The following is a 20,227-nucleotide window of genomic DNA, read 5'->3' as shown; positions in this document are numbered from 1 at the left end:
GTACGCATGTATGTAATGTATTCAGCTGGAAGCATAAGAGTCAGTGGTGTTTTGGAATTCAGTCTTCACATCTTCATATAATCCTTTGCAAAAGGAAGATCACTGTCTAAGGATTTGTAACCATATTGCGACTGACTGACCCTGGCTGGACGCCAGGTGCCCCCAGAGCTGCTCTGTCACCCCTCTACCATGGTCTGCACCATGGGCTCCAGGGGAATCTCAGCTCTGGCACTTGGAGTGCCTCCTCTCCTTCCTTCTCCACTGGCACAGGGTAATTTTCTAGCAGCTTCTCACAGAAGCCACCCCTGTAGCCTGGCTGTGTAGAGCCATTACAGTAGTGTACCACAGACACTAAACAAGCTGAGATTAGTTATGCCTAATTATGCTAATCAGTGCTGGCAAATACCACCACATCCTTCTAAAGCCAAAACAGTTTCTTTGCTGCCCTCCTTTTTCAACATCAAAAAATCAGATTATTAAGGGAAAAAAAAAAACCTTTCAGAGTAACTGCAAATGAAGCAATGCACAAATGATTGTGTAGGCCAAGAAAGTGCTACAAATGCATTAGTGTGGCAGTGCATTGAATCATTATCCCCTCTTGCTGGCACTCAGAGCCCAAAAACAGCATAGCACTGACTTGATGTTCCTGCTTCCTGACCTGAAATACCTGGAGAATTCCTGCATCATGCGCTGCAGATGTACCTCCTGGATAATTCAGCCTGATGGATTTCAGAGTGTTCCCAGTTACTGCATATGTAAAAATCATTGGGTCAGTGAGTTTGATGGAAAACTGGAACATCAGAAGAAAAGAGATTGCTTCCAGCTCTCTTCCTTGGACAGCAAACTAAGGGAAGCAAATAAAGAATGCCTGTGTCAGAACACTGGTTGCATTTTAAGACTGATTCATTTGATTCATCAAGTAAGGTGAGGTTTTCTGTATTGTTCAAAAAAATAGAAAGAGGCTACTTCCCCCCCACACCCTCAAAAGAGCACCCATTTCATTGTTGAGAGTTCTGGAGTGAGGGGACCAAGTCTGCTTCAAAGTTGCTTAAGAAAACTTACAGACTTAAACATGGATAAATGCAGCTGTCTGCTTCTTGTGACTAATAATAATAGTAATAGTCATGAATATTTATATCAAAAGCTTCAGAGCATTCTGGTGTGATGCCCTCAGGCAGTTGCAAATATCATTTTTATGTTGACAAGCAGGATTTGTTTGTTCAGTGTCAGCTTCAGCTGAGCATGTCTGTCTCTTCCAAGGACTCTTCTTGGGCACCAGCTTCAGTCTTGTTTCACCACACATGACTACGATGCTGTGGAGTCTGTGCATTTATGATATTTTAGCAATAACTGCTGAAATTGTAGGCCCAGCTGCTTACCAGAGTGAGCAAAACTAGGAAAGGCCTTTCATCATATCAAATAAAGAGGAAGATTTTGAAAAAACTTTTACTCAAAGGCCTGTCTTCTTGGAGCAATTCTATCATGAGGTTTTGGGTGTCTATTTTAGAAGTGACCTTTATTGACTCTCCTCTTCTTATTCAGTGTTCTTAACAGAGGACAAAGCCAACTCTCTCTTAAAAAGATACCCAAGAGCCAACACGTTTCTGGAAGAAATAAAGCAAGGTGACATAGAACATGAATGCAGAGAAGAAATCTGTAGCTATGAAGAAGCAAGAGAAGCATTTGAAAATGAGGAGAAAACGGTATGTTTTGTGGTGTAAAGATGGGTAGGGTGTATTTGCACTAAATTTTTGGGTGTGCTGAGTGCTTGTGTGTTTTCCAACATTGCATTAGATTTTTAGATTTGGTTTTTGCACAGGGAAATTGTACTGGCGAGTCCAGTGATTTAGTGGTGGCACAGGGAACCTTTCAGATTTCTTCCAAAATTTACACAGGTGACACATTCCACTCTTCAATGGCTGAGCTCTACATCAAAAAATAACAGTGTATTAAGGCATACTGGGCATTTTAAGTTCTTGGCATCTTTTTGTTGTTATTGATGTGTGTTTCACACATAGCTGGGGAGATGGATAAGGCTGGCATGAGAATTTTTGGATTTATTAAAATGAAGTTGTAGGACATGTGGTATCTTTTCAAAGCTGCTTCTTTCTGAAGCTATGAAGTGCCTGCACACATGTGTTTTTTACCTCCCAAGCTTGACTTGGTATGACTATTCCTAATGATAGCTTATTGTGTAATTCAAAATAATGTGTGCAATGAGACAGCTTGTATAAAATTCTAACCCAATATCACTTCTGCTTTTTGTTCCAGTCACTAGAGAAAGCATAACCTAAACAGGTTTTCTCTCAGCTTCTTTCTCCCATTTAGGAACATTTCATGCTATGGTAATTAGTATTTCCCTTGCCAAAGGTATTTGGGAAGTAGTAAAATATGAATAATTACATTTCTTTACTGCCACAAGTGGTGAAGGAGCTTCCAATGAGGTCCTGACCTTTTATCCATTTCCACTACTGTATCCTTTTTCCCTGGCTGCTGTATTCTGCTGTGGGGAGTTGCTAATGGGCCAGGCTCTGCTAATGTGCAGTGGTGCCTGACCAGCCTCATTTACTTGGGCTTTATTTAGTGCATTGTCCCCCAGCAGTATCCATCCACACAGCCACTTAGTAGTACTTAACATCTGTGTCCCAGGGGAAGGGAATGGATGCAGTAGACTGGGAACATGATATAGTACATTCAGAGAAACGCAGGATCATAACTTTCATAGTATAGATAGATTGGAATTCAAATAAGAGCTTGTAGCTTATTTATTTTATGATAACTTTTTGTTCTAATCTCTGTATTTTTTCTCTCTTCCACTTGCTTCTTTGTTTTTCTGCAGTCTTCTGGGCAGGTCTGCAACATGCAGATTTGTAATATTAAAAGAATATTGAGCAGTTCCCTCAAGTTATTTTTGGTGCATGAGTTTCTAATTAGCGTTATGTCAAGTGTGCATACATGCCATTCAATATTTCCAAGACAGGCTTGGGAATTTTGACAGATTCAGAATTATTATTTAAAACTATAAAGTTAGTTATAAAGATAAAACTCTTATGTTAGGCTAGAGCCAACGGGGAAGAATTTGCAGAAATTTGTGGGTAAAATAGAATATGAAATTCTGTGTTGACAAATGTAATGCATTTGGAGAAATTTGGAACATTCATTATAATATATGATTGTCTCCAAACAGAATTCAGGAACAAGAGCTGGATTTCAATCTGTGAAGACTTCAATTTAATGCTGAGCAGTCAAATAAAGCCAAAACAAAAAACTCTTGAGCTCTAAGAATCTGAAATAAAGGAACAGGGATCAAAATAAAGAGCTTACCCACATCTTGAGTGTGTACAACTCTCATCTCCCTATCTCTTTAAAAGCAAATTAATAGGTGAGGAAGGACCAGAGAAGTGTGGCAATTGATCAAAGATATGAACAGACTTGTGTAACAACAATAGATCATAAAATAATTGAATCAGGGAGTATGTGATGATGCCTGTGAGATGAGGGCTGAGCTGAGGTCAGTCACTTGCCATCCTTCTGATAGCAGAGTTGAGGGCCTCAAAGGAAACTGGAAAGGTGCAAGTTCAAAGCAAACAGAAGTCTCTCCTCATCACAGCTAATGGAGCTGTGTACTGCTTTGCCACAGGATGTCTCAGATCCTGAAAGCTTGTATAGGTTCAGAGAACAGTGATGTAAATGAAGGGAAGATGAATCAGTCTGGAACCATTAATTAAAAGGAATCAACTTTGGCTAATGGAAGTTCTTGAGGTACAAATATGTGAAATCTAGGAGAGGGTCCCTGCCTGCTTGTGTTTGAACTCTTTCAGCAGTCTCTAATGATTACTGTCAGAGAGAAGTTAACAGATAAGGTGAGCCCTAGGTGTGATCTTGTAAAGCTGTTTATTGGTGGAGCCTGTAGCCTGCAGGCAGCACTGCATGTGGTCACTGGTCAGATGTCAGAGGTGAGGCTCAAAGATTTATTCAAAGGTTACTGTGTGAAGTATCCGAGTGTGACTGTAGCGCTGATATTAATTTAATTTCCATTAACTCATTTTTTTCAATTAAACTGCATGAAGTTTTTAAAAGCTAAAAGTCAAAGATTTTCATTCCTGTTGCAAATTTTCAGTGAATTTTAAATATTGCAAAAGTTGCCAAGTTCTCTTTGTTGCTTTATTCAAACAAAACAAACTGCTGCTAAAAAGATTAGTGAGCAACTCAAAACTTGTCAGCACCAGATCTAAAATTATATGATCAAGTAAGACTTCCAGTGTCTCTCTGTGTGTAATTATGGATGCTGGATAAATACTCATAAGAGATGTGAATCTTTTCCTGCTACTTGAAATTGGGGCAGACTGGAAGGGAAGAGTGTAGCAGGTGCACTTACTTCCCCTTAATACTCTGTTCTCACCCTCTGCCTGGCAAATACCAAGCAGTCTTCTGACTGGCTTATTATCAGTCCACCTTTAAAGCAAGTCAGGAAATTGACAAATAATCGTTTGAGGATGACAATGCTGCCAAATGTAGTAAAGGCGTTCCCCTGAAATTCTCAAGAGAGTGTGAGTCTTGACTTCCGTGTGGATCCCTTATTTGGTTCAGCATTCAGATCCAGCTAACTGATACTGACTCTGTTCTGAGGAGTATTCCAAATGAAAGGGAAACTGAATTCTGGAAAATTTTGCTGTAACTGTCTTTGGGATGCCTTTGAGAATTCCTTTTCATTATTTCAAACTGGATTTGCCAAAGCACTAAGGTACATTCAGAAAAATAGCTCTTGGCAGGAATATATGTTAGATGTTTTCCAAGTCTTTTCCATTGCAGTTATCTGATTCTGTGGGCTGCTTAAGTTTTTCAGCCTTATAAGGCTTTTACACCTGGTGTTCCCAGTTGTACAGCACTCAGGGATAAATGATTACTGAAGTGCCCTTTTCATTAATCACAAGTTAGTAATTTTGTCATGCAGAAAGTCCTTCCTGTTGTTAAAGAGACCAGCAATTGTGGGAGGTATGTTTGTTCTGTGAGTTTTCCAGTTTATAAATTACTCTTTAACTTTCTGTGTGAGTTTTACAGATACTTTGTATATTTTCAGTCTTCCCCCTCTTGGTCTTTTTCATACGGCAGGTTTTTTACAAACAGCAGTTGTACAAATCCTCACACTATGCAAACTCATCTAAGTTGTCTGTGGCTTTGTTGGGCAGGATTTGACTCTGACCAGATGTCTTGTACTCCTCCTGCATCATCCCTTTACTTTGCAGTGTAGCTGTGGGGTGGCAGAGCAGAGGGAGAGCTTTGGCAGCTGTGCAACTTAGACCTGAAGGATGAATTTCCTGCAGTTCCTGTCAATTGGGGCAGTCTGGAGCTAAACGTCTTTGTGCTTCTCTTGGGAGAGCTGACTTGCAAAAATGCAAGCTGGGAACCCGGGATCTAGTATGCCAACAAGGTTATTTTTTGTGGGGTTTTGTGGAGTTGTTTTTTTAGTTGGTTGTTTTTTTCTTTTCCCATGAAGAAGAACATTTAAAGATTTATCTTTTTTTTAATGACTAAGCAAGTGTTTCTTTCTTAGTGCTTTTCACCTGTGTGCAGAACTGTATTCCTTTGTCTCTGTAAGACAGTGTTAGACCTAAAGTAATTTCTGACCGGGGAGCGGAGAATGTCTAAACTGTCTTGAATTTTCTTTGCCTTGAATGTAAATGCAAGAGGACATTAAACTGCTTTCATCCTTAAGGCAGTTTAAACTCTTTAAGTTCTTTATGCATCTGTCTGGTCACATCACCAAGTCAAACATTCCCAAAGCAACACACCCTGTTCTGCACTAAGTGCCTGCCACTCTGGGAGAGCAGAACAGATTTTCTGCTGCATTGCCGAGTAGCAGAGTGCCAAGGAGAGATCTTTCTGTTGCAGCTTTCTGAAGATGCAGAGATATTTTCTACAGCACATAGATCTGACCTAGAAGTAACGTAGAAACAATATTTAAATACCAGTCACTACTTGTTACCCTTCTATTGCAGGAGGTGCATTTCCTCTGCAGTCTGCAACACAGAATAGATTGTTATAGGGGAGAAGTCTGATTTCTTCTTTTTCATCAAAACTACCTTTCTCCTCCAGAGAGTCTTTAAAATGACATATCCTTGCACAGTATATTCAATGACTTTCAGTAAATCTTTGGCCTTAAAAACAAACATTGTACAATTTTATTTCTTTGCTGCTATTGAGGCCACAGAACAATGATGTGTGAAGTTCGGTTCCAGCACATACCAGCAGCATTTCACAATCCTAATTAATCCTCTCCTGCTTTTTTTAGTTAACAGTATATTATTTATTCCACTAAATAATTTTGTTAGCTGTATTCTAACCAGATGCAAAAGTTATAGGTATGCTTAATTGCCTGGTAGTCCGGTGGGGAGAGGGCGAGATGTTTGGTTCTGCCAGGTTTTATCATGCAGAGATCCCAAAAGCCCTCAGTTGTGCAGCTAATGGCATTTTTCAGCTACTTTTGTTAGTTCTCTGAAAATACATTTTTCTAAACTCAGAGTGGTTGGTTTGAAGTTCACTGTGAAACACATGTCAAGGAGGACCCTTGTAGACAAGTGTTTAGAGTCCTTCTTTGCAGTCTTTTTTGCATTGTTTGAAGCCAATGCCACCCAACACAGCTTAGATGTTTTGGACCTGGGTTCATATGAAAGAGAGGCATTGTGACAACCTGCTTGTGGTGTCAAGCCTTAAAATTTAGGGAAAATGTCAGATCCTGGATTGGTGTAGGAGTTGAAATTGTTTTGGTTTTTGAATTTGTACATAGATGTAAGAACAACTGAATTTATCTTTGGAAAACAAAATTTTCAGGAGAGTCAATTGTTTCATGTACTTGTTTTGTTGCTCTTAACCTGAGTAAATTCTGATCCAGAAATGTTGTTAGTGTGTGTTTTACCCATGGTGTCCTGGTCCTGCCTTTGCACAAGGGAGCTTGAACTCCATGCTAGAGGGATTGTGCTGCTTCTGGACTCAGGCTGCCTCTGGGGTCAGTCAGTGGCATTTTCTGTTTAATGCTCATCATCTGGCATCAGGCCTGAACTAAAAAAACATGATGGATCTGATTTGTCTGTGCACAAAGTCAGCCTGCAACCTAAATACATCATTTACTAGCAACTGAGCAATTACATTTTCAGTTCTACCTGGTGACTATTTTATAAATAGTTGCATGAAATGTGTGCTGTCATTTAAAAGTAATGTGATGCTGGCAGGAAGATGAGGGGGTCTGTGCATTTTTAAAGAAAACTAGAGTTCAGAGATTCTGACATGGGCTGGGGTGTCATTAATTACAGCTTTTTAGGGGTTGGATTTTAAATTATATTACAGTATACTAAAATATGCTAAATTATGACTGTAAAACTCAGTGGAAGTGTTTCATAGTAGGAGAGACTTTACAGGTGAGGATGGCTACTCTTTTGAGACGGAATATGCTTTTCTTTTGTGCTGTTTCTTCATAGCATCCACTGCAGAAGAAATCAGAGGGTAACATGATATTTGTGCTCCCACTTGCTCATATTAATACAGCAAAGAGGACTTAGAAGTATTGGTGTCCCCCCTTCATCTTTGTTTTTTGCTTGTTCATATTTTCACTTTATGTTCCATTGATCTGTAGCTATGCTCTTATGGTTTCTAAAATATAATAACCCGTGTAATAGTCTCATAGTTATGCAGCTATTTTTAACTGTAAACAGAGGATCTGGATCAACTCAAAATAAGCTGGCAGCAATTGCTGTATGAGCCAGAGGGTGGGGCATGTCTAAATTATGATAAAACAGTGCAGCATAGTTGTGCTTTGCCAAAATGGTCTGTCATTGTGAACCAGTGTTTCTATGTCAAATTGTACTAGTGTATTACTGCAATTTTTAAACAAACCCTGAACTTATACCTTGAGTGGTGCTGACAGATTCTGATCCACCACATGGCTGATGTGCATGCTGATTAGGCAGGGGCTTTTGAGATTTTTTTTTTGTAGTTTGTTTTGTGGTTGGGTTTTTTTCTTTCCTGAGTGTATTATTGCTTAGTTCTGTTTCTGCTGCATGTTTGTAAACACTGAGAGTAGATATAAGAATGTTAAAAGTGGTGAGGAGTTTGTTTGCAAAAGCAAATCCCTTTTGTATCACTAATCACATGAAAAGAAAAATTGAAAGTTTGTGTGTGTTTATCCATGCCAGTTCTTATTTTAACCATCAGTATTTGAAATGCCTTTTTTTCCCCTCATTCTTTAAAACAATTTGCTGACATTGCTTGTTTTTTATTAACTGTGTTATAGTTTCTGACATATTGTGTCTTGCTCTTCTAGAAGGAGTTCTGGAAAGTCTACAAAAACGGACTCCAGGGAGAAAGTAACACAGGACATAGCTGGTATTCATTTTACCTTGCATTTCCATTAATCATTGGCCTTTTTATTATCCTCATTGTCATTTTTGTCATCTGGAGATGCCTGTTTAAAAAGAAAATGCGTAGGCAGTCGGTGTACGTGCACAGGGGAGCCCACGGAGCGCTGGGCGATGGTGCTGATGGCAGAGGGCCCCTCCCGCCGCCTCTCAGCATTGTTCATTCCCCACAGGAGGAAATGTATGAAGTCAGTGGGCTCTCGCCAGGAGGTCTGAGCTATTCGGATGCACGGTCAGACTCAATATCTACAAGGCTCTCAAACTGTGATCCTCCTCCTTCCTATGAGGAAGCCACTGGGGAAATCACTGTGAGAAGAAGCGAAACTGAGCAACATTTAGATCCACCCCCACAATATGAAGACATTGTGAATTCCAGTTCAGCCAGTGCCATCGCACTAACCCCCATTGTCACCAGTACAAAGTAAAACAATAAGAATGCCATGGACCTTTTAAAAATTGTTAATCATTTTGTAGCACTTTATCTTGGCTTATTATGCATTTCTGTAATTTAACGGACTTGTATACAATGAATTTCACCTTTTTTAGGCTCGCTCATTCTTTGGGTTTGGAATTTTTTTTTTTCCCCTATCGAATGTCTTAAAAGATAAGGAATCTGTATTGAGAGTCTAGTGCAGATACAGATGTGGTGCTCTGTTATGCTTCCCAAAAGTACCTCTGTTTTGAAGGATGTCACTTGTTTTATTCCAAACACTGTCCACATTCCCCACAAGATTTGTGGGATCCCCCTCCCCTTTCTTACTGCAGACTGTCAGAATTCCCTGCAATAGGGAATCCTTAAGCAACATTTTAATAGTTATTTACACTAAAGAGGACTGATTTTGCAGTATTGCCTCTTGTCTGCTTGGTTCCTTTTTCTCACTTGGGTTTTTGTTACATGCTGCACCCTCTCCTGGCCCTCAGGAGGCTGGGAGCCTTTGTGTTCAAACCAGGATCTCGTGTAGAGAATGCTGGTGTAAGAGCAATAATTCCAGAGTTGTAGCAGGAGAGATGTATTCTAAAGCTTATGCTATTACAGCTCAAAATTCTGTAAATGCTTAGAAGCTGACAATTCAAGACACTAATTGGTGAATTTAATGGTGTAAGTTTTTGTCTGTGTTCTGCCTTTCCTGTTTTCCTATCAGGTTTTACTTTTGTATTTTAGGGGTGAGAAGTGTGCATATATTAACTTCAGAACTTGAAAGTTCATGCAACAGTAATAGTGAAGTACTCGAGAGTAGATAAAATCCTGATCATGGACTTCCTGTGATTTTCACTGGGACCAGGATGTAATCTATAAGCACATACACCCAAAGACATTAATTTCCTTTTTAAAGGGGGAAAAAGGAAAGAAATTCAATGTCTGTGATTTCCTTTTTTCCCCAGCTATGAACACCTTCCTCAAGGTTTCGCCAGCTATAAATCCCTTCCTCAAGTTCTGATACTCCCTTGCCTACTGACTGTACCTTGTGTGCACCTTGTACTGGTGCCTGTGGAAATTCTTTGCAGAGAATACAAATATCCTTTTTCAATAGGAAATAAATTTATTGCTTATCCATTCCAACGAGGAATTCTAAGAACACGCGGGCATAACCCCAAGCATTAGTGTGGAGTAACTTTTTGAGGCTGAAGAGATGGATGAAAGTTACATAGAGGCTTGTACAGAATTTTATCCACTTGGTTTATACATGGTACAAATTCTAATGTGGTGATTCTTTCACAGGTTGATTTAAAAGTTAATTGCTCGCTTTAATTTCTGAGTATTAAGTTTGCTTTCTTTCTTCCCACACCAAGTAGCGTGGCATTAGCTTAGTACTGTTCTGTGTTCTACTAATCAATTAACACCAATTGAAATGTGTTGAGCCCTGAAGAACTGAATTATGTTGGCTTTCTTACAACAGAAAACCAAACTGTCTTGTTTCAAACACCCCAAATGAAATGCCAGTGCCATCTGTTTGAAATTACTCTTAATGTCCTTCTCATGGGGGCTTGGCCTAACTGTTCCAAAGGATTTTTATGGAAGGAGACTGGAAGAAAATGGATGGTTATAGATGGGTGTGTAAGTGTACACTTCAATAAGAATATGATCTAACATATTGACAAGCAGTGTCAGGAGTTCTCATTTTTGTCAAAGAGCAGGTTGCCTTTGTTGTCTGCTGGGGATCTTCAGCTGCTAAGGCAAGTTGTATTAGAGATGAACTCCTGGCCAAACTCCTGACTCCACTGCCAAAACTGTAACTTGTATTAATATATAATAGATATATTAAGATAAGCACACTATGTTTTGGACACTTGTAGTAAAAACTGCCTGGGTTTTGTTTGTGTATTGTCAGACCTTTTCGTTTGAAGTGGTTTTAGCTCTTGTGAATCCTGAATTGCCACATGTGGAAATTAAAGCTCCTTTCATACCAAGCAAGAGTTAATAAATACACTGCTTTAGGCGGATTCACCAGAACAAAGTGCCTCATCCCAGCGTGCAGGAACCACCTCAGAAAGAGCTGGTACTTCAGTGTCTGTGCCATATTGGCACCTCCTGTGCCTACCAGCACAGATAGTAATTTTAGCAGTAACTTCCTTGTCAGGATATAGGACTTCCCTGTAGGAAATGCATGGAGATCACCCATGTCACATTAGGTTGTGAAGCAGCTGTCATCATCCCCTGAAAGTGGGCAGTCTGCTTTAGTAGTTCAGAGATGAGCTGGCTTTTCCCTTTTTTCTGTGTTTTCTTTACTCTGTATTCCACTACCACTTTTAAAGGGTTTGTTTCTGGCTCCTAAGTTGAGTGTGTTGCTTTATCCTGTTACTGTGTCCTGTAGATACTTTAATGTGCAATCCAAAATTGATGCTTGCCATTCCAAAAAAAGTCACAACCAAAAGCTTAGTGATCATGAGTTGAATTAATTGGACAATGCCTTTTCCATGAGTACAGGAGTATGAAAGCCATTGTGGGCTATAAATTTATGTCTTGGTGAATAAATTTAATATCTAAATGAAACCAGTGTGGGACAGTTGTGCAAATACATTTCCTCTAAAATATGAATAGTTTTCTCCATGTTGGAATAATGTCAACTTACAAATTGTTCTGTTTTGTGAAATGTGGGAAAATAGCTTAGTCTTGTGGTTGGCTTTTCTAACCTGATTGAAAAATAAAATCTTATTTGTACTGGGGTTTTTTACAGCTTTTTTTTTCTTATTGTTTTATGTATCCTGTAATTGCATTGTCATGCAATAAATATAAATTTATAGTTGTACCTCTGTAAGGTTTTGCAACTCTGAATGCAGTGCTGTCTTGACTGATGACATGAATAGTCAGGAAACTGCCTTTCCTACTTCTGAATGTAACATTGAATTTCATCTTGTATTGGGATTGAAATTATTTAGCTACTAAAATGAACTTAAAGGTGGCACTGTTTTAAGAAATTATGGAAATTAATGATTTGCTTAGATGATATTAACATAGTGAAGGTTGTTCTCTCTTCACTGTATGTAAATAACTTCTGATTACAGTATTGTATATTTTAAAGGGGTTTGGTTTACATTAAATTATCATATTTAAACATTTTTGCCTATGTTTATAGAACATTTTTGTAACATTTGTTTTTCAATATGCTAAATAAAAATTTTTAAGATGCCTCTAATATTTCAAAATACCAATTTTACACAACTGCAGTGAGTATTAACTTTGTGTATTTAAGTGATCTTTTAATTTTCATTGTTCTGTGGACTTAATCAGTTTTATGAACCGATTGTTTTGATGATATAAAATAGAGATATTTTGTTTGTGAGTAAGCACGTCTATTTTAGAATTCAGGCTCAATTTTTATCAGAGTTGTGAATTTGTATTGTTTCCTATTTATAAAAAAAAAGCCTTTAACACTGCAATGAGCTCATTTGCTCAGTCTGGTGTTCATAACACCAAGGTTGTGGGTTCAATCCCTGTATGGGCTGTTCACTTAAGGGTTGGACTTGACAATCCTTCTTGGTCCCTTCCAACTCAGAATATTCTGTGATTCGTTGTAGCCATAGCTAAGTAAGTCACAGGCTGAGGGAAGGGAAACTAGCAAAAAATGTTGAAGTTGGAGGACTTAATTTCAAAGTTCCCCTCAGCCACTCAAAAGTGATTACAAAATTTCATGTCAGCTCTAGGAATGAAGAATTAACAGAGAACAAAACCAAGCCCAGCCTTGTGTATTGATCCCAGCTGGAAACTGAAGGTCTCCATTCCAGGCAGCACAAAGTGGGTGTCATCCCTTCCCTCTCTGGTAATCAGGATAAAAGTGTCCCTGGGATTGTTCACCAGGGCAGGGTCTGTGGGAGAGGCTGGAGAAGCCCAGAATGAGGTTTGTGCCTCAGAGCAGTGAACTCAAGTGCAGTTTTGTGCTGCTCATAACAAAAGGGCAAAGAAAGGTACTTGAGGCAGTAAAGGGCAGTGACTTTCCAAGCTGTTTGCACAGTGCGGCCCCGTGCTCCCCTTGGGAAGCTTTCATTGTGTATCCCAGGCCAGCACCATGCAAACAGGATGCTCTGCCCTGGGTTAGCTGGAGCTTGCTGTGCACACACACACACTTGTGTGGTGCCACACATCCATCAGCAGAGGCTGGAATGTGCACATGGTTTAGTGCATGGCTTTGCCTGCAGGCCTGGCTCCCAGCTGTGGGAACGTGGGGGATGCGATGCTGAACTGGTGTCATGAATCTCAGTGTCTGTAAAAATCAGATCATTGCGCAGGTTACCAGTGATGAATGTTCATTATTTATTGTTCCTTGTGCCCAGAGCTCTGTGCTGGGCTGCTCTAAATCACACTCATAGATTTCTTTTTATTTTCTGCATAATGTGAGCTTTGTGAATGTCTCCTAGTGCCACTTGCTGATTTTTAAAAAGAAGGAAAACCATGTTCAGCCGAAAGCACTGAGGTGACATCTGTACTTTTTCATTGCTTGCTGTGCACACATTTGATTGATTTGCTACAGGGTAATTGAACTTTGAATTTTGCCAGAAAGTTGAAGTGCACTTTACTTCTGTGGGGGTATCTCGGTAATTGTATTTTTCATTTGGCAGTGAGTTATTGAATGCTAAGTAACAAGTCAGTGCAGGAAAGATCTTGCTTATACTCTCTTGACCATATCTGTCTATCTATAGATAGATATGGATATCTCCAGCACATGTATTATACAGCATATTATACAGGACTTGGTTACCATTTAGATCTCTGCAAATGTTTGCTGTAATATTAGAGATGTGTCCTCTTTGCCTGTCCTCTCTCCATGTATCACACAATAAAGTCACACTGACTGCTGTGCTGTTTTCCCCTTTAGAAACAAAGCCTAAGAATCAAAATGACAATTTTCAGTGTGCCCTGCTGTTTCCTTCTCCACTTGGAAGCACTGTACATAACTGTGTGGCTCCCGGGGCTAGCGGAGGAGCTTAAAGCAGGAAGGGAACAAGTATTTAAAAAATTCATTTTGATAATGCCAGCAATGAAATCTCTGCATAAGGAATAATCTGTACCAGACTGTTTCCCTGGCCTTTCCTATGGTGTGGGATGTGTTTTCCCACACAACAGACCTTGCATCAATTCCATGGGTCAGAGGCTCCCAATTTGATTTTTCTTTATTTTCTCACTCAGCTCTTGCCGCTGGCAGTGGTGCAGCAGCCGCTCTTGGCTGTGCCCAGGGACTGGAGTTGTTTGGTGACATGCAGCTGTACATAGGTGTCTCTGGGACCCAGGCTTCTCTGCTTTCCTCCCCTGACCTTGCTGGTCTGCTCACACCCAGGCCAGGCAGTGTTTCAGTGCTGGACAAAGAGCTGAGGGGATGATCTGGTTTGGGACCAGAGGCAGGTGTCAGCCTGCTGTGACACATAGTGAGGCACAGTCTGGTATCACCTCTGGCCTTTTCACTACCAGTCTGAATGCAGCCACCTCATGTGGGTTGTTCACAAGATTAAAACCACTGCAGGCAGCACTTCTTGCCAGGACTTAGTATGAAAAATAGTCTTGTCAAAGAAAAGCAAGGGCAGTGGGACCAGCTCAAACATTTTCCCCAGCTAGTACCCCTAAACTCTCTCAGCACAAGTAATGTTATTGCCATTTACTATTAGAATTACTATTTTATTTTTTTCCTTATGCTTTTGTTGTGTCTGCTTTTCTATTCATGATTGTATTTTAACCATAGATTTTTCCTTAGGAGTGGGTGAAGGCAGAATATACATGTAACCATGAAAAGCTACATGTTTAATTTTTTTTTTTTTTTCTGTTTCTGGGTGAGTTGGGTTTTCTCCTCTTAGCTTGCTGGTTTTTTCATTTTGTTTAATAAAAGTGCTGAATAATGACACCTCCTTTTTCTGCTCCCTCTAAAATCTTTCACATGCTCCTTTAGCAAAGTGCATAACAGTTTATATTTTTATTGTGCAGATTCCCTAGAAGAAATGTAGCTTTGAAAATAATTTTTAATATTATTTTCTCTTCAGTCATTTTTTTCTAACTTTTGAAGTGTTACTTGTAGCTTAATTTCCCTGTTCTTACCTAATTGTGCTTCATCCCTCATTACCTTGCAGCGTTTCCACACAGGCAGCTTGGCTCCGTGAAAACACTACCATCTTCTCTATTGGCAGGAATGTTTAAAAAAGGAGGTTTTTGCTCTGCAAATTGCTTTCAGATTTCAGCATTTACTGTTCTGCATAACCCAGCATTGACTTCCTGAAACTGGTTCACAAAATCCTGATCCCAGTGCCAAGCTGTCAGCACACCCCTAGCCCCTGAGGAAGGCTTGCTCTCAACCCTGACCTTCACCCACAGCCCTGGAGCAAGGATTTGAACTTGTGTTGCCTTCATTGCAGGGCATCAGGCAGCTTTGAATATTAGACTAAGCTTGCAGTCTTTATCTTTCTCAAGCTTCAAAATCCTTTGAAATTCTCTATATTATATGCCGATCTCTAGGTCTTAACTACTTAACATAGACTTAATTTACTTACTACTAAATTCTTAGGGATTCTTGCAAATTAGACCAGTATATTTCTGTTATGGGATATCATAGGATGTGGGTTTGAGCTGCTCTCTTGATTTTTTTTTTTTTTGTATGCTGGTGACACCAACCTTGGTATTACACTTTATGGATCACAAATTTCATCTGGAACCTGAGAAATCTTCACCAGTCTAGGTTTTGTTGCTTGTTTTTGTCAAAACTGACAGGGTCCCATAAGCCATTTTAGCTTCACTGAATTGCTCTTCAGTATAGAAGTGTTTATTAAAAAAAATTCCTGAGTAGCAGCAGTTGATGGTTTTATGATTGACTACGGTGATGTCTCCTAGCAACATGACTGAAAAAGGATCATCCTATGTTGCTCATTTGTCCAGAGATTTCCAAATTGCTGTGTTTATCTTGATGAGGCTAAGTCATCTCATTTCACCAGTACTCTCTGGACCACATTTTCTGTCCATTTTGTGTTGGAAAGGGTTCTCCAAAGTCACACCAAAGGTGTAAAGCCTTTTCCCAGAGTCCTGTTTTGGGATGTGCAAAATCCCCTCCAAGCAGCAGAGTACTGCTACCCCACATCCCCAGAGCATTCACTTCCCTTGGCCTGCCCTTTCCCAGCAGCTCTTGTGTGCCGGGGCTTGCAAAGGTTGGAGGCCTGTGGAGTTCACTTCATTGTCTGACACAGGATTTCAGAGCCAGGTACCCTGTGGACCTTTCATCTGGCACCTCCTCTGTGCTCGTGGTGATGACAAACGAGTAACTTGCTCATAGTCAACATCATTTTGATAACCCTTTCTTTGAAAGAGATTGCTTTTATTAGTAGTGAGCAAGTGCTCCTCTTCCACAAGATGTCACAGAGGCTACCCTGCAGTCCCCCACCTCCTCATGGCACTTCCCTCTGCTTTCCCAGAACCTCCTCCGGCTGGGGGGTCACTGTGTCCCCACCACAGCGGCTGTGTTGGCCTGAGGCTGGTTGGCAGGAGGTGATGAAGGCATTGCTGGGTGGGAGGTGACAGAGGTGCTGCCTTTCCCCACTCCTGGAGATGCCCAGCACTGCAGAGATGTGGAGCACAGGCTCTGTGTGCCCTGTGACACTGAGCAGCCGCGCTGCCTGGCTGCCAGCTGTGTGTGACCATCAGTAATGAATGCCTCTTAGGAGCAGGCACTGTCCCTGTGTACAGCCCTTTTAGCTGCAGGACCAGCGTGTAGCACCGTGCTCCCTGTGGCCAAAGCTGCTGTGGGAAGAGCTGCCCACTCCACGTGGGACACCACAGGGCTCCCATGGCCTGAGGTGCCTGTTGTGCTTTACAAACCCCTGAGCTGCCACGGAGCTCTCATTGGGGACATCCCTTCTCTCCATGTGGGTATCCCAGCAGCACCTTAGCTGGATTTGTGCTGCAGAGGAGGCTGGGTGAGCATCACAAGTTTTCCAGGTCCTGCCCCTGTCTCTCTTACTTGCATAGCCTTAATTTTAATTTCCTTGCAGCAAGTTCTTTGCATGTTTTTTACATGACTTTGAAGGCAGCTTAAACAAATTCTATGAAGGTACCTTGGGAGTGTTCCCATCATCACTGTCCAGTGCCTGATAGAAATTGTGTTCTTCACTTTGTTATTTAAACTGCTGGTAGGTGAGTTAATTAATTTTAATAGAATTCTACAGGGTGAGTTTTGCAAATCTAATTATTTGGGCACTTAGAAATGTTAAAAGGTCTATTTTAAGGACAAATCTGAAGAAAGTGGTGCAATTAAATAATAGTCTAGTATTTTTCCTAAAAAAAAAAAAAAAGAAAAAGAAAAGGAAGAAGCCAGTTCAACTGAAGTAACTAGTTTTGTAGTAATTGTTTAAAAGTCCTCCAAAGCCCTTGACTTTGCTCATGTACGCATCTCTGATACTTTTATAGGTTTGTTGTCTACATTTAGATCAAGTTAACACATGCTTCTCTGTTTTGTCTTTCTCTGCCTGCCTTGGTGCTGTAGTAGGTATCAAGACACGCAGCAAATCCTCAGCTGGGAGATCAGAATGGGGATATTGAACCAGTCACACAGAACCAGCCACCCTGCAGAGCAACCAGAGATTCAGGTCTGCTAAACTGGATCAGCCAGTGCAGGCACTGGTGGAATCTGTGTGAAAGAGCCAGCTACCAGAGAGGGTTAATCAGAGGCTGCTTGATATGGAGGGAGTCGTGCAGGAATGCTGAGCTTATCCCAGCAACCTTGCAGTGACTGTCTCACCTCATAGGTGTTTTCATTCCTTAGGATCTTTTTAAGTCACCTCTCTGCTCCCTTGGTGGTGTGAATAAGGTTATCTCTACAGGGCATGCAGATAAAGTGTCCCCTAGAGCCAAGGGATTTGCGGTATTTTTCTTGTCATTTCCCTTTTAAGCCTCTGTCAGTAACAATTGAGTTTGGCCTGCTCTATTCACCTTAAGAAATCAAGAGAGTGGATTTCTATGAACGTTTCTGTATTCATGTATCAACTCCACCCTCTCTGGGTATGAGAATCCCTCAGAGGTGAGAGTAGCAAATTCCTGTAGCTGTCTCTGGCTGTAAATCATTACATGTGTTGAGCAGCTAACTCTTGTGCTTGAAAAGCACTGATGAAGGACTGTAAGGAGTTAAATCCTGCTGTATTTCAGGTTTTCTCCCTTTAGTCACATTCCTCTTGAACTGAACACTCTTCAGAATATCTCTTCACAGATAAGGCTCTTTTTTTATTCACACCAGTGCCAAGATAAATTTGTAACAGAAGTTTTCTTTCACTTGTGTATAACCCTGAGAAAGATTCTTTCAGCCAGTAGTTTGACCAACCTTACACAGAAAAGAATTGAGCAATTTTGTCTAATCTCATCATGTTGAAAAAGAAGTACTAAAAACCAAAAAGATTTAAAATGCAGTGGTTGTGCACAAGTCCATTCTCATTACATTTTTCCAAGTAACCATTTCAAGGTTTTATCTGTTGTTAAGCTTTGATTCTATCACTAAGAAACCTGTATGAGACAAATAATGAAATATTGATTTACCAACTTGAAACTTTTTCAGCTGCCATTTTATTCAGTGCATCCATTGGCAGCACAGTAGAATGGAGGTTTTATTGCGAACTGAATGAACCCATTGGTTTGAGCATGACGCGGTGAAATTGTAACATAGCAATAAAATCGCAGGGCACATTTGTGCCATCTGTTTCATAGTGGAAAAGCAAAGAACATTTTAGTGATGGCCTCAAAGAATAAATCTGGACTTAGAAAAGAAAAATAATTGGAACTTGTAGTGTTAGGAGCAGCCTAAGATGTTGCACGGCCTTCCCAGCACTGTTGCTCAGCTGCAAAGCTCCCCCAGGTGTTCCTTGGTTTAGGCATCCTTAGCTGTTATAGTCTGCTGGGTTAAGGGCTCAGAAAAGCATCTCTAAGTCATAGAACACTGATTCAACAGATGTTTGCCTCCTCCTATCTCATCTATTGCTTTATCAGCTTTCCATTTTTGGAGTGGGCAGACATGAAAGCAGTCAGGTTGCATTGCTCCGCCATCAATCAGTGATAGGAAACAAAGTTGTAAGGTCAGAATCGATGAGCAAGAGGCAAACATAAAAGAGTTTTGTTCAATATTTCATCAAAACAATGTAAAATCTGAGACATGAGCCCAGTGTTATCAGAAAAAGAAGGAACTAGATCATTGTAATAAATGTAGAATGTGTAGAAAAGGTTTTTTCCTAGGGAAATGAGTGATGTAAGACAAGAGAGTTCTCTTATTCTGTTCTCTCATCAAATATTTGATATTGTGGTCCTTGTGTTTTTAAGTAACCTGTGACCTGAACAAATACTCCAAAAAGTAATGCCCTTGTAGATGTTGAAATCTGTAGATACTGAATGTGACTAAGATGAGTAATGAGTCTTGTTGTTAATTATATTTGTTGAAAAGTTATAAATATTATGGTTTATCTACTTAATAAGAAATAAAAAAGTGTCTTTCTTCATGATCAAACTGTAAGAGAATAGGTTTAGATTTGATATTAGGAAGAAGTTCTTTACTGTGAGGGTGGTGAGGCCCTGGCACAGGTTGTTCAGAGAAGCTGTGGATGCCCCATCCTTAGCAAGGCCAGGCTGGACAGGACCCTGAGCAACCTGGGATAGTGAAAGGTGTCACTGCCCATGGCAGGGGCTTGGAGCTAGATCATCTTTGAGGTCCCTTCCAACTAAAGCTCTTCTGTGATTTTATCCTATGATTCTTTGATGGATGGGATCTCTTGCAGGGAGTTTCTCTACTGTTTCTTATTGTTTTCTATGCCCTCTTTCCAAGTCTTCTCTGATGTACATGGATGACCTGTACAAAAGGCATCTGACCTGTGATGGTATCTGTCCAAAGTCTGCCCAGGCTCTTATGCAAGAGGAAAGGAGAAGACAAAATACGTCAGGGCTGTTGAAGCCACTACTTTCTGGTCCAGCTACTGCACTGTGGTGCCTCAGGGCATCTGTGCACACTTCCAGTGTCAAATGCCCTCACTGGCATGTCCTGCTCTGTTCAACTACCTCATCCCCAGTTCCTAGTCCTGGTTTCTTACCTGCCAAGACTTGGCACTTTCCTACAGCTCCCCCCACAAAATGCTGCTTCACAGGGTAACACCTTCAGAGCTGATTGCCCTGAGTCTACCACCAGCTTCTGTGAAGGAGGTTTACATCCTCACCCAGCTCTCCCCAGTAGGCACCTGGTTACCTGCCTGGCAGAAATCTGTGCCTGTCAGATATTAAATGAGAGGGGTGGAAGCAACTGGATTTGTTTGTGTTTAAGCCACAGAAGGCAGTTTCTTTTTTTTTTTTTAATGGTGTTTTCCAGTTTTAGGATGAGAGCTTG

At 40.5% G+C, this 20,227-nt stretch overlaps 1 protein-coding gene across 9 annotated transcripts in view; it reads left to right on the top strand.

Annotated features, from left to right (window-relative positions):
* The window catches only part of PRRG1 (proline rich and Gla domain 1), a 34,557-nt gene extending 19,544 nt beyond the window's left edge, over window positions 1–15,013 (top strand). For 5 of the 9 annotated variants that reach the window (XM_058851482.1, XM_058851438.1, XM_058851472.1 and 2 more), the window contains 2 exons: window positions 1,543–1,703; window positions 8,318–15,012. In XM_058851482.1, coding sequence (XP_058707465.1) covers window positions 1,543–1,703; window positions 8,318–8,836 — 680 coding nt within the window. In that variant the 3' untranslated portion in view covers window positions 8,837–15,012. Of the gene's footprint in view, window positions 1–1,542; window positions 1,704–8,317 lie in introns of all 9 variants that reach the window. The other 4 variants (XM_058851508.1, XM_058851464.1, XM_058851447.1 and 1 more) reach the window with 1 other exon arrangement.
* The last annotated feature ends 5,214 nt before the right edge of the window (window positions 15,014–20,227 follow it).

The sequence above is a fragment of the Poecile atricapillus genome, chromosome 1, assembly GCF_030490865.1.
Source record: "Poecile atricapillus isolate bPoeAtr1 chromosome 1, bPoeAtr1.hap1, whole genome shotgun sequence".
NCBI classification, from domain to species: Eukaryota; Metazoa; Chordata; class Aves; order Passeriformes; family Paridae; genus Poecile; species Poecile atricapillus.
The sequence above is the reverse complement of the archived record's forward strand: the minus strand, read 5'-3'. Positions and strand labels throughout refer to the sequence as shown.